The 14,638-nt window shown below is 43.2% G+C and overlaps 1 protein-coding gene across 10 annotated transcripts in view; it reads left to right on the forward strand.

The window, feature by feature from the left end:
* Positions 1-14,638, forward strand: part of TMEM260 (transmembrane protein 260) — a 91,443-nt gene that overhangs the window by 59,308 nt on the left and 17,497 nt on the right. For 2 of the 10 annotated variants that reach the window (XM_040477231.1, XM_040477237.1), the window contains 3 exons: positions 1,848-1,901; positions 3,436-3,526; positions 3,872-6,124. In XM_040477231.1, the coding sequence (XP_040333165.1) occupies positions 1,848-1,901; positions 3,436-3,526; positions 3,872-4,159 (433 nt within the window). In that variant the 3' untranslated portion in view covers positions 4,160-6,124. The other 8 variants (XM_040477232.1, XM_040477236.1, XM_040477234.1 and 5 more) reach the window with 8 other exon arrangements.

Genomic DNA, 14,638 nt, shown 5'->3' on the forward strand with positions numbered 1-14,638 from the left:
CTGCCCACATGAATTGTAACAGAGAACATGTATTTCTTGTTCTCATGTTTGAAGAACAGTAGGGAGATGGGAGGGGAAGGGGGGGCTTCGGTTGAGTGGGCACCACAACAGGTTGGTGCCCTGCACCTTCCGCTTCCAGCTCTTGTGACGCCATATTGTCCACCATCCTCTGTCTCGCACCCTAAAGGTGGAAGAGATCCATCAACTGCAGTAGAGCTTTACAAGGTACTCTGTTTCCCGTGAGAGTTTTTATGCGCACGAACTTGCCATATTTTCCTCTCTTCAGGAGTAGCACATAACTTGTCTATAGGGGAGACTGGCCCTTGAGTAACTTTTTCCTACTCATTAGGAAAAAGTCATTATCCTGGTTATGTTGTTTGTCATTATCCTGGTTATGTTGTTTGGGGGTGTGATCAGTCTTCCTTGAAGCATCTCTATAGAGCTGACTCTCACCCATATGAAAATTGAGTCACCATCTCTAGAAATGTGCTTCTCTTGCCTATTTCTTAAGTTATGAATTACTTAAAGATTAGATAATTATTATTTATAGGGGCGCCTGGGTGGCTCAGTCGGTTAAGCGTCTGACTTCGGCTCAGGTCATGATCTCACGGTCTGTGAGTTCGAGCCCCGAGTCAGGCTCTGTGCTGACAGCTCAGAGCCTGGAGCCTGCTTCGGATTCTGTGTCTCCCTCTCTCTCTGACCCTCCCCCGTTCATGCTCTGTCTCTCTCTGTCTCAAAACTAAATAAACATTAAAAAAAAATTATTGCTTATAATTCAAGGACAGGCAAGATCATATGAAAAATGCTACAAAGGTTTTTTGAATCAATATGTGCAAACAGTCCACAGTGCACCAACCAGAGATGAGAAGTAGGTTTATATCAAAGCACTCCATAGGGGCACCTGGGTGGCTCAGTCGGTTAAGTGTCCAACTCTTGATTTCAGCTCAGGTCATGATCTCATGGTTCGTGAGTTCGAGCCCCATGGTGGGCTTCACGCTGACAATGGGGAGCCTGCATGGGAGTCTCTCCCTCTCCCCCTCTCTGACCTTCCCCCCGCTCTTACTTGCTCACTCTCTCTCAAAATAAATAAATAAACTTACCTATGTATATTTAAAAAAAAGCACTCCATGACCATTGTCAGAAGTTAGAAAATAATCTATTCTGGGCACCTGGCTGGCTCGATCAGTAGAGTGTGCCGTTCTTGATCTTGGGGTTGTGCGTTCGGGCCCCACCTTGGGCGTAGAGCTTACTTTAAAAAAAAGAAAGAAAATAACCTTTTCTGCCAACAGTGACCATAGCACAAATACAGGACACCACTCGTTATTTCCATTCCATCAAAATAGACACATAATAAGAAATTTAATTAAGAGAAGTCAAAATCCAGCAGATGGTTTAGCCATTGTTCTTTGAGCAGCGTCCTGGCTCCAGCAGTGATTTTTATCAAAGCCACGAGTCCCCTCTCTCAAGCTTATCCCCTAGCTTCACAGCTGTTTGGCTCTTAGCTGTGTCCATAGAGTGACCGAGGCCTCACCCCTGCCCTGTTGCCCATCTTGCAGTTCTTGGGAACAGCTGGTTCCTCAGATGCCTCCAACCTCTTCCCACTAATCCTTCGTTTGCTCCCATGAGGCACCGGGGCTCATTATGCAGATGAAGAATACATTTACCAAAATTTCAAGTTCCTAAGGATCAGACTTTTCTAGGATAAGTTTATTATTTCCGTCCCTATCAGTACTTCAAGATCCAACCTATTTTATTGCCTTGTAAGATTATAAAACAAGGATTCCATACCTGCCTGTAGCAATAAATGTAGCTTGCAGAAAACTCTCACTGCTTTCTTGTAACTGCAGGTTTGACCCATCTTCTTGGGAATCTGTGGCCAACGAAGAGATGTGGCAAGCAAGGTGACTATCCTACACTTATGTGTTTGTGGTCTGTTTTTCATATGGCAGGGAAGCAGCCAGTAGGGTAGGGGGTCAGTGGTATGATAAAAATAACATTTATGAGCAGTCATTTTGTTTGAGGCGTTGTGCTAATCGTTGTACATTAATAATCCCATTTCATCCTCACGACAACCTATGAAGAAGTTACTATTATCCCCATCTTAAAAAAGAAACACACTGAAGGTAGAGAGGTTACTGGCCAATGCCAGATTGCTGCAAGTGATGGGAGTCTGAAACTCACATCTCCCTGACTCAGGCACAGCGCTGTGCTCCGGTGCTCTCTGCCTCGAGTAAACCAAGCAAGTGTAATTGTTGAGGGGCAGTTAATACTGCCCTGGATCCATGTGGAATGTGCTAATTTAATTAAGCACCTGCTGAATACTTCCCAGAGGCCAGACACCATACCAGGCTTGGAAGCTACACATATGAATACAACACATTTCCTGCCCTCGAGGGGCTTACAGTCTAAGGGAGCAGATTTGAATATCAACGTCCTAGATGCTATACTTTCCTGTTGTGCCTGTATGGAACACGTTGTGGTGATGCCGTTGACTGCCATTATTTTGAAACATTCAAAATCTCTAACGCTAACAGACTTTGGCCTGGATATTAATATGAAAGTCCTAAGTGGTATACAGAGGGTGATACCAAGTACATAGGAAGTACTTCCTTCGGCAAAGGAAGGGTGCCCAATCTGAGCCCGGGACTGTGCTCCACACCGAGGATTGAGTTATGATATAAAGGATTTACATAAGTTTAAAGAGCTTTTAAAAAAAGTGTCCAGAAATACAGCTCCAAAATAGCAATTACAAAAATAGATGTACTGTGGTTTATGCAATAGTGTTTTTTGAAAAGCCAGAAAACAGCATAATTCAAGTTATCAGCCTAGCTATAGGGACAAATACTTGCTTTGAAGAACTGATCAAAGATGCACTGCACCGTATGTTTGTACAACACTTTACTGTGACTGAATGTAGGAAAGCTGGGGGGGAAATCACCTAAAAGAAGGAAGCCAGTCATTTTTCAGGCAGGTATTGATTTAACTGGCGTGCTGAATACAGTTTGGATGAGTGCATGTGGTCAAAGAGTCCAGCTACCTTTGAAGAACTCGTCACACGTGGCATGAGCCGTGGCGATGGGTCCCTTCAGGGGTGTGCTGACAAACTCAGCAAGTCTCCCCCTTCCTGGCTGCTCCTGCATGACAGTAATGTGCATCTGGAGGAAGAATGAAATGATGTATAATAGCGATGATGAATTTAAGCTTTTTTTCTAAAAACTTTGGCAAGCAGTGCGGATGCAGCGTGTTGGCAGTGGGGAAAGAAGGAGTTGCTGTTGGTTCAGAATAAACTTCTGTGAATATGGGAGAGGTACAAACAATGCAGTAAAGGGTTTGGTGTGTTCCTTATCAGTGGAAAAATCTGGTCGATGTAGCTGTACGTGTGAAATTTGACATCATGGTTTTAATGAAGATTCCCACCCACCCCCGCACTCCCAGGATGAAAACCCCGTTCTTCATCTTTAACCTGGCAGAAACAGCAAACGTACCTCCAAATGTGAAGGCTCAACTCTACACTCACGCATATAACGTATGTTCCATTTTTATATATATAAATATATTTGGGAGGAAGGTGGTGGGGATTAGAACGGAGGGAGTGTGTATCCCAGTAGAGTTTTTACTTTTTTGTTTCTAGTTTCATATGGCTTTTATAAAGCAGTATAAATGGAAAACTACTCGTACATCATAAATAATGTCTAAAGTAACCGGTGTGGTTGGCAAATGATGTCCATGTCTTAATCTCTGAAACCTGTGAATATACGGCCTTACATGACAAAGGGGACTTTGCTCATGTGATTAAGTTAAGGATCTTGAGGTGGGGAGATTATCCTGGATTATCCAGGTGGGCCCAGCATAATCACATGGCCCTTTTAAGAAGGAGGCAGGAGGGTCAGAGAGAAGGAGACGTGATGATGCAAGCAGAGGTCAGAGGAAAAGATTCGAAGACGCTACGTGGCTGGCCTGGAAGATGGGAGGAAGGGGCCACAAGGTAGGGAGTGCAGGCAGCCTCTGCAAGCCACCAAGGGCAAAGAAACAGATTCTAGAGCCTCCTCGAAGAACACAGCGCTGCTGCTTTTACAAAATCCTCGATTTTATGCATTTTGACCTCCAGAAGGGTAAGATAATAAATGTATACTGTCTTAAGCCATTATGTCTGTGCTGATTTGTTACAACAGCAGAGGAAACTAATAGGAAGCCATTGGAACAGGAAACAGTCACCACCAGACAAGTTCTGACAGGTTTGCCCTCTAGACAAAAGTCATGACCCTGGCTGCACTCGAAAGTATAGGTTCCTGGCTGGGTGGGATTTCATGAGAAAGATAAAGGGTCTTGGCAAGAGGCTCTGTCTTCTGACTGTGGCCCTGTCTTCTGACTGAAGCCAACCCAACCTTCAGATGGCCTGGCCACACACAGACTCTTGTGTAGGCGGTCCTCACTGACGGGAGAAGAGAGGGTGGAGCACAGGCTTGCTGTTGCTCCGTTTTAACGAGCCCCTTCTTTTCTGTGACTTCTAGCCCTGGGTTCCTCAGACACCTTCAAGGATCATCTTGGAGCCTACTATGTAGGAAACAGATGTCCTGGCATGGGCCAGTGAGACCAGAGCCCGGGAGCCATATATGTGAGCACCTGAGGTGTTTCCGCAGCCTCTAGGTGCTGTGGGTCTACTCACCAGGGCAGTGGTTTAGAGCTAAGTCAAAATCACACAGCATCCAATCCGTAGGACTCAGTTTACTCCTAAATTTTGTGATCGTGGGTTCATTGTTCATTTATTCATTTACTCACAGAGCGCTTATTGATCGCCCAGTCTGTGCCAAATATTGTGTTGGAGATGACCAAGTATTGTCCCTGCTACCAAAGAGGTAGCAGGCTAGAGAGGGAGACAGAAGATACAGTTCTCGGTTACATTCAGTCTTGCAGAGGTGCTGTGGGAACAGCACACTGTACGTGAGTACACCCCTCTGGCGAGGGGTGGTGAGGAAGGAGGGGGAAGTCTTCGGAGATGTCACTGGAGTGTCATCTTGAAAGCTCAGACGAGCTAGCCAGACAGACTGTGGGCAGGGTAGTGAGAGAGTGGGCGAGGAAGGACAGTCGATAGGGACAAAGGCAGAACCCTCCGAGGTGCCCACTCGAGGACAGCAAGGGATCGATTGCAGGAGGCAGCAAGCTGGAGTTCTGTCTGGCATTTGGAAGATCCAGGTTCAAGGCCTACTCCACCACTAATTGTCAACTGTAAGTCAGTTAAACATTCCAGGCCTCGATTTTTTCTAAAAATAGAAGTGGGCTTTAAGCTTTGTTAATTATCTCTCACGCCCTGGTCATGTCATATCCTGTTCATCTCTCATACCCTGTGATTCCATGAAAAACAAATAGTATTTAGTTGGGAGAAATCTCTGAGACTTACTGATACTTCATATTCTCATCAGTGACCTGTTCCATGGCCACCGTTGCTAGGGCGCCACTGAAGCTAATTCACGGATTCATTGTCCCTTTGGACCTGGAAGCTTTACTCTTTCCAGTGGACACAAGTCCGTGGGTGTCTTCTTCGCATATGCCTCCAGATATGTGACTTTGTTTGCAAGACAAATGAGGTCAAATACTTGATGGGTCAACACAAACCCACCCCCCCCAGTACTGGTATTTCAAGAACGCTCTTGTTAGGTGTAAGACATTGTGTATAGTATTCCACTCAATAGCTGATGCAGAACTTTCAGTTCAGGAGACATTAAGTTCAGGTGTAGTGGGGGAGCAGGGACTATCCCCGTTAGCTTTAGGAATGCATTCGATAAGTTGGTGTCCCCACTAAATAGAATACAGTCTGCTAAGACTAACGTCATGGTAACATTCACGTAGAGGAGGAAACGTAATTCCAGGTGATGAGAAATGACCGGCTTCTTAAGATACAGCACATGTGGCTTAACGGGCCACCTGGTAGAAGTTGACGATGCGTCGGTAACAAAGTGTTCGAGAGACGGGTGGTATGTTCATTCTGTTATCTAATGACTGTAACAGGGAGGTCATGAGTGAGCCTCTCATCCTCTTGAGCCGTTGGGGAAATGCTCACTGAAGGGCTGGCCTCTGTGTTGAACTCCAGAACCCAGGTGGGATTCTGAAAGCCGAACCGTTTTTTGAACAGTTCCTGGGTGCCTGCTTTGTGCCTGTCAGCAAGGCTTGGAAAAAGAAGCAGCAGACAGATAAAAAAAAAAGGAAAAAAACCTGAGGAAAGACAGGGAAACATTGGATAACTGACCAAGAGAATGGAGGAGTGGAAGATAGCATCACAGTTTCCACGTACATGCAAGTGCGAGGTGACCGTTTCCTTTGTTACGGAGTGAAAGAAGCGCATGGGCCAACTGCTTTAAAAGCCAGCTTGGGGGCACCTGGGTGGCTCAGTCCATTAAGCATCCGACTTGATACCAGCTCAGGTCATGACCTCACGGTTGGTGAGTTTGAGCTATGAGCCAGGCTTTGCACTGACAGCACGGAGACTTTAGGCTTCTCTCTCTCCCTCTCTCTGCCCCTCCCTCACTCTCACTCTCTATCCCTCTGAAAATAATAAACTTAAAAAAAAAAAAGGCCAGCTTGGAGACTAAAGGTCAGTAAATACCAAGATGACATATGCATTTATCTGCCCTGGAGTAGAAGTCGGGCCAATAGATGATCTGTTGGGTTCCTTTCAGCTGAATGATGTGATGAATACAGTTCTAACTGCAAAAGCCCTTGTCCCTGTAGAAAAGCATCATTGCTTGTTCTGCGCGTTGAGTCTGCTGCTGACCTCAAGTTCCTGTACATCCGAGTCCAATCTGACAGCCCTCAGGAAGGCTGTGAAATTTCCAAATAAGCAAGTCTAATATCCCGTTGTGCAGATTTGTGTCTTTCATTTGTTGAATTTTGATGTTTCTCCCTGGAAAACTCAATACCAAAGATCCCAGCTCTGTCCGATTAATGCTATCTCTGATGTTGGAAAAACAAAATTCCTGATTTCTGTGGGCAAAGTGTTAACTATTAAAATTATAATTATAGGGTGCTCCAAAGAGCATCTCGCCGTGAGGACATCTCTTAAATTCTGTTACGCCCAGCCTATTCGATGACGGATTTGTTTGAGCTGTTTTATTGTTGCTATTGTTATTACTGTTGTTTTTAATGTAGAGAGAAATCTATGTGAAAATGAGGGTCAAAATTTAAATTCCTTCAAGTTCTTTTTCCATGCAGTTTTCTAAAGAAAGCTATTTTTTTTCCTCTAACAGCTAAATTTAGAGTTTCAACCTTTCTGCCAGTTGAGTAAATAGCTTTCCATGAATTAGAACTAAATCCCTTTCCCAGAACATCTTTCTGGAGGAAGAGCATTATGTCCTGACACCGTGTGTCTTAGGTTCCCTCTGCACATCCGAAAACCCCAGAAGCAGTTTTAGATGAAGTACATTTGCCTCCTGCCACTGTCATAATTACAGTAACATTCTTGCATTTTCTGCATGGCCTAGCAATGATTAGATTTTGACTATCGGCCGCTTGGATTTTTTTTTCCTTGTGTTATTAATTCCTCTGTGTTTTCTGGTTTTTGAAAAAAAAGTCAAGGGATAACAATGGAATACCAACATTTTTGCCATTTTTCAGCTCTATAAGGAGATTGTCTATTTACGAAAGGAGCACCCGGTGAACTGGCACAAGAACTATGCCATCGCCTGTGAGCGGATGTTACGCCTTCGGGCAGGAGACTCAGACCCTGAAGTCTTGTTATCGGAAACCATCAGACATTTCCGTCTCTACACTCAGAAAGCACGGAATGATCCACAGCTGCCTGATATTTTAGTTGCTCTAAAGCACCTGAGAAAAGAACTGCAGAGTCTGAGGAATAAGAAAAATGTCTGACGCAGCAGAATGTGAAAAACCTGCTCATCCTCCCGCTTCCAAAAGTCCAAAGTCCAAAAGTTTTTCCTCCAAGAAAAGAAGTTGTACACAAAACTCGAAGACCGAGTCAGCTCCCAGATATCAGCAACGTGGTAGGGCAGTATACTGTTCAGTATACTGTGCTCCTTACTGCCATGTGCTCCCTATGCAAATTCTGTTTATCCAGTGTTACCAAATTAGCATTTCAGTGAGAATCTTTCAGAAAAACCTTCCTACTTCCTCGTCTTTCACCTAATGACTTTGCTTGATTGGATGCTAGCAGAGAATAGGTTATTTTCATATACTTTAAATATCGATTGCAGATCTTTTTAAGGGCCCTTTTACTGGGATCCGTTCTGAGGTTAAATTCTTGAAACATTCATACCAGACCAAAGACACATTTTCTGTTTCCCAAAAAGCGATTTTTGTTTTTTTTGAGAGTGAATCTTGCTCTTCCTCAAGTTAAAATACTTTTTTTTTTTTTTTTTGAGTAGCTCTGGTTATTACATAATCTCACACTTCAAGCTAAACACCAACCCAGTGATATTTTGAAAAAAGTTGGGGTTTTATTGTCTTTGATGATTCTCTGAAATCATCAAAAAATAAAGCTAAGCTGTTGTTTGCTTTCTCTCAGTTGCATAAAGTGGCAAATAAAAAGAATTTTGTAGTTCCTTGCTTAATTTTATATTTATGTTTTACTTCTATTTGGATTCATAAATCCGGGCCCAATAATTAGTAAGCTCCTGCGGCCAAAATGAAAAAAAAAAAAAAAACACCACCAAGGGGGGGGGGGGGGGGGGGGGGGGGGGGCGGGGGGAAGTTGTTCAATAAATTCATTTCTGTTACAAGCATCTTTTATACATATTACTAAAGAGAACATAGTAAGAAATGCAAATAATAGTTCTTTATTTTATTATGACAGTTAATTAATAGCAACCTGTTTTAATGAATAAAGTCACCCCGAGTCCTTCAGCACTTCCTAAGTAGAGGCCAGAATCTGTAGGGATTCTTTTCCCCCCAATTGTATAGCTCCTAGACTCCAAGCGCTATATAGGCCCCTGTATAGAAATGCTCACTAATGAAGAGGGAGGGCTAGAAGCTTGTCTGCATTCAAAGATCACTGGTGAGTCATTCAGCAAGAAAAGGCCCCTTACCAGGAATAGTCACAGTTCCGTGGCATTGTACTAGCAAAAGGGTCTGATCAAAGGTCTCCTGTGGAGCTTGCATGGTTCCCTTTCATACTACGACCATAATTAAAACCACTAATTCTCTTTTAAAATGCTGCAGGATGCCATGTAGGCATCTGTCTGGAGTGTCCTTTGTGATGTCATAAGCCGTTAAGGACCAGCGCCGAGGGCTTTTGAGTGAAATGCCAGTCATGAAGGTGCTTCAAGACAAGGGTGCCTCTCAAAGCTTGACAGGGCCTTGACTGCACAATTCGAGCTGAATTTGCCCCTTGTCAGCTGCCAGTAAATAAATCTCAAAGGGGGAAAAGCTGAAGTTTCATTACCTGATCCATGGGGCTTTGTTGGTTTTGGCATCACACAGGGGAAGCTCTTGCCCCTCCATTCTCTGGATTTGAAGATGTCCATTGGAGCCTGCAGTGCCTGGACAGGGTTCAGAGCGGAACCTTTTGAAGAGTGTCAATAGTTGTAACAGTTCAGCTGTTAGGAAGACAAATAAACGGAGGAGCTCATTAATCCGCTTTTGGCTCTCAGTGCCTTTTGCCCTTTTATCACAGCCTTATTAGGCTCCTACTCATCTTGAACCAGAAAAAAATGAATTGGAGTTGTTGAGTGCTAATTGGCAAAGACTTTTAATCATGGGCCAAGAACTTTCACTGACTTGAAAGTAACTTCTCCACGGGGAAGAACCGAAAACCTGGTTTACCTTAAAACAAAAACCTGTTGGAGTTCAGTGTGGTGTAAAAATTTAAGGAGGCATTGATAAATTGTCTAAGTTTATCCATTTGAAAGAAATCATGTGAGATTATGATTTCCACTTTGCTTACGAAAGGTACAATAAAATTCGAATAAACATTTCCTGGACGTGCATTGTTTTTATTGGTTCAGCAAAGAGATCGCGTGCATGTGTGAGATGATCGCGTTTGCTTCTGAACATCTCTATGCAGGTGGATGTGAAAATGCATTTGGGCATCTATATACACGTGGTGTCAGAAGAACCTCATTCAAAGTAGTATTTCCTGTTCGTGGCCTTAAGAACGGCAAATAAAAGTCTCTTCGAGAAGATGTGCTTATTTGTGTCTCTACTGTGGTGCTACATATATACGTCTGAATATGCTTTGTGTGCTGACTGTTGTCAAATGGTGCATAGATTTATTCTGGACGGTACTTGGGCAACAATGGCTTTGGACCACTCTCTCTTTGAGAAAGCAATGATATGATGGCCCCAAGTAGATAGGGCGCTAATTATTTAAATTGTTAAAAACCAACAGTAAATGAAAAAATAGCAAACTGAACCGAGATTTGGGGAGGTTGGGCTTCATTCCCAGATCAACTGTTTTGAAGAATTCTCTCCTTTCTCTTGTGCGAGGTTAAACAAGTTGCTTTCTTTTTCTCTCTCATACTTTTCCCCGGCTGGTGCACAAACACCATAAAACCTGACAGAAGGGGTCTCTTTTTTGTCTAACCCCCCGACATGGAAGACAATGTGAAGGAGGTGACTTCTCATGCAGGATTTGGCCAGGATTCTCCTAGCAATGTCCCTGGAGTGCCACGGGTTGGCAGGGCGACAGGAACCCCACAAGGCCAACTTCTGCCCGGACTTTGGCCTGAAGAGCAAGTGGGAGCCGGCAAAACTGTCTGCCTCTCCTCGCGCTGCCGTGCCCTCCTGCCTGGCGCGGAGGCTGGCGCACACGGGAGGCAAGCAGGGAAGGGGACTGTGGCTCTGAGCCCTCTGACAAAGCCCCCCAGCCGCATTCCCGCTGATGGGAGCTATGCTTGGTTCTTACTTTCGACTTTCCTCTTTCCTTTGCTTTCTTCAGAGGTCTCATTTTTTTTTTTTTAAGTGCTTTTGTCCTATTACTCAAAATAAAGCCAAACTGGAAGGGCATCAATTACTAGTATGCTTTCTTGAGATCTTCTAGTAGAAATTGTGAAATGTTATCTCTGGCCGTCTTCCTAGGGTAGAACCACTATGTTGACTTAGCCTTTATGATACCTAAACAAAGCCCATTTTGAGTGTTAGGGTTATTTTTTGATACTCTGCTGATTTCTTTAAGTCATCAGGCTAGGCTATGAAGACCGGCTTTTTAAATTTGTATTTTAAAAGTTAAACAATGTGAGGCCTTCCTTACAGTTCCCACCAATAGCCATTGGAATTTAGAAATGTTAATACTTTTAATATTCAGAAGAAATGAGAATTCGCTGTTAGAGCAAATTCTTTTGCTCTGTTTTAAGGCTGCTATGTTTTACAGTTGCACCAATGTAGAGTAGTCCTCTTCTTCTAAGTGGCTCCAAGCCCAGTGGTTGGGTAAAGACAAAATTTCCAGCCCAGTGAAAGATTCATCCTCATATTTTGTTGTGGCTGCAAAAATCACTCTAAAGCTTGTGCTCACAAACAAATAAGTCACGTTTCCAGGGATTCTGGGAACATCTAAAGGCCATATCTTGGCACAGCATTACAGAGCAAACACGGAGCTAAAGCTTTAGCAGCGATCATATTTAATGAAGACGTCATTGTCAGTACCCTCTAAAGGTCTGTTTGATTTGGATCAGCATAGGATGGTATAAAAAAAAAAAAAAGCCTCAGGAATAACACAATGTGCTTACCTGGATATAGGAAAGCAAACTAATAGGAATATATCTTGAGAAAGGGATTCTTCTGAAAAAAATTCTGATTGCTCTTCAACAATGTAATGTATATCTGGTGGAAATTATATGTACTGGGAAGGTTAGCTTATGTCATATTGCAAAAAGAAAAATGGCAGGGGGAGAGGTGGGTAGAGGTGCTAAAACTATAGACAGGAAGCCTACAATTACTGACCTATACGTGGAGTTATCTGGATCTTTTGTGCAGATCCAAAGCATGAATGGTTGGGGTTAATTTTCAATAACATAGGTACTGTGATGATGTTAGAAAAGTTGAGTTGATAAGGTTGAGAAAGTTTCACAGGACGGATGGAACACAGAGGATGGTGTCCCTCCCAGTGATCCAGCTTCTGGAGCGGCCCGGTATTCTCCAGTCCTGTACTTACTTGCCATTAGGGGAGGACAGTGTTAAATAACATCGTAACAATCAATAGAAATCGAAATCTGAGATTTAACCCTTTCATAATTTCCGTTGTTTATAATTTGTTGTAAATCTGTGTAAGTAGTATCAGGCGAAAGAAGTACAAGAGATGTAGTGTAATCTTTATATCGATCAGTTATTTTTGTATTATGTACAGATTATAAGCTAATAAATGGACATTATATCCTGTTTTTAAAAATATGCACACCGTAATCACCTTGTGTTTAGAAGTGTTACCTTAAAAGGGGTTGTTTTGCATGTGACCTTCTAAAAAAGAAGACATTTTGAGATTTTTCTCACCTAAATGAAATATTCCCTAGGTGGTTGAACCACTGAAAATACCCTTAATACCTGTGGGGGTTGCTCGTATGGGAAAGTGTGAGCGATGAAAGCCAAAAGGGGAACGCTGCTTGGGAAATGAGACCCAGTTTTCTCATCATTGGCTTATGGTGTGATGGGACCTACAGGTGTCACCTGGTACCCTAGATTCATGAGCATCGTGACAGAAATCCCAATGATACCCTGGCATGCCAAGACGTGAACTCAAAAACTCCAACAGAGGGTGATCTAGGATGTGAAGACAGGGTAAAAGACACAAGGACTGGAATCTTCTTATGGTATCTTCCCTCAAAATAGGTTCCGAAAATAGAAGGGAAGCATTATATTATTGTATTATTATTAACAGTGCTTTTAAAAGTTAATATATAAGAAACAAGGGCTCTTGTAAAATACTCTAGCAAAAGCTATGGAAAGCGCTAAAAGGAATTGTTTATAAATGGAAGATGATTCATTGACCAAAGCACTAGGTTTCCTTTGATTTAAGAGTTAACCAGTCTAACAGGTGAGAGAAAGTTTCAAGAAGTTTTGTCTATAAAAGAACGAAGGGGCGTTTGGGTGGCTCAGTCAGTTAAGCTGCCGACTCTTGATTCAGCTCAGGTCATGACCTCACTGTTGTTGAGATTGAGCCCCGTGCTGGGCTCCTTGCTGACAGTGCGGAGCCTGCTTGGGATTCTCTCTCACTCTTCCCTCTGCCCCTCTCCCCTGCTTGAGCTTGCGCTCTCTATTTTCTCTCTCTCTCAAATAAAAAAATAAATAATTGGGGAAAAAAAGATTGAAAACTGAAAGTTCAATTATGCATCACTTAAAAACAAGAAAATTCAGGGCGCTCTGGGTGGCTCAGTCGGTTAAGTGTCACACTCTTGTTTTCGGCTCAGGTCATGATCTCACGGTTCGTGAGTTTGAGCTCCACATCGGGCTCTGCGCTGTTAGTGTGGAGCCTGCTTGGGGTCCTCTCTCAATCTCTCTCTCTCTCTCTGACTCTCTCTCTCTCTCTCTCTCTCTCTCTCTCTCTCTCTCCCTCTCAGCCCTCCCCCGCATGTACTTGCTCTCTCTCAAAAGAAATAAATAAGTAAACTTAAAAAAAAATACCTAAGGGGTGCCTGGGGTGGCTCAGTCGGTTAAGCGTCCAACTTCAGCTCAGGTCATGATCTCACAGTCTGTGAGTTCGAGCCCCACGTCGGGCTCTGTGCTGACAGCTCAGAGCCTGGAGCCTGCTTCAGATTCTGTGTCCCCCTCTCTCTGCCCCTCCCCCACCCTCTCAAAAATAAACATTAAAAAAAATTTTTTTTTAATTACTTAAAAAACGGGAAAGTTAACTGATGGAGAGTACTTGTACTTAGTGGTTGTTTTTATTTAGTGTGTCACAACTTTTTTTACTAAAATTAGAATACATTCCTTCAATGTGTGGACTGGTATCTACACTGTTTTTATATTTTCCTTTCAGTGGTCAGCATTCTCACCACTAGCCTACGCGGTCACCTTGCATTCGCCTTGAGGCTGTTCCTCACAGTGCAGGACTGTGCCTAGTCATGGTGATTGTCATCCTGGGTCATGAAGTCAAGTTAGTGGAAATTGACCATCTCTTTCTTCATGAAATAGAATAAAAATATCAAGATGCATCTGAGGGGACAAGGGTATTCTTTGATGAAACTTTCAGTTTCATTTCCTATACATGTGTATATGGTTACACGTATAACACATATATCATACTATATATCCGTGTGCGTGTGTGTGTAAGACCTTTATATATAAATCTATACATGTATGTGAACTGGGTCATAATAGAAAAGGTACTTCTCGTTGTGGATCACAGTAAAGAATAAATTGGAGAGCCACTGGCCGTGGAGAATTTACCCAACTTCATTGACCGTTAATGCCAAAAAGCTAATAAGGGATCATCTAGTATAACTAGCACAAGTAATCTAGTTTAATGAATGAGAAAAGTGACGCCCGCACTAAGAGACTTGCTTTATATCACACAGCTAGGTCATGGCAGTGCTGGGACGAGAACATGAGCTTTTGCGTTCAATCTGGTGTACTTTCCCCTTTTTCCATCACAGTCCACTAAAACCGCTGCATTCCGCTGTCAACTGTGTGTCACATTAAAGTCCCCAAATGGGGGCGCCTGGGTGGCGCAGTCGGTTAAGCGTCCGACTTCAGCCAGGTC

Source organism: Herpailurus yagouaroundi, unplaced genomic scaffold, assembly GCF_014898765.1.
Source record: "Herpailurus yagouaroundi ecotype Mexico unplaced genomic scaffold, PumYag 141, whole genome shotgun sequence".
Classification (NCBI taxonomy): Eukaryota; Metazoa; Chordata; class Mammalia; order Carnivora; family Felidae; genus Herpailurus; species Herpailurus yagouaroundi.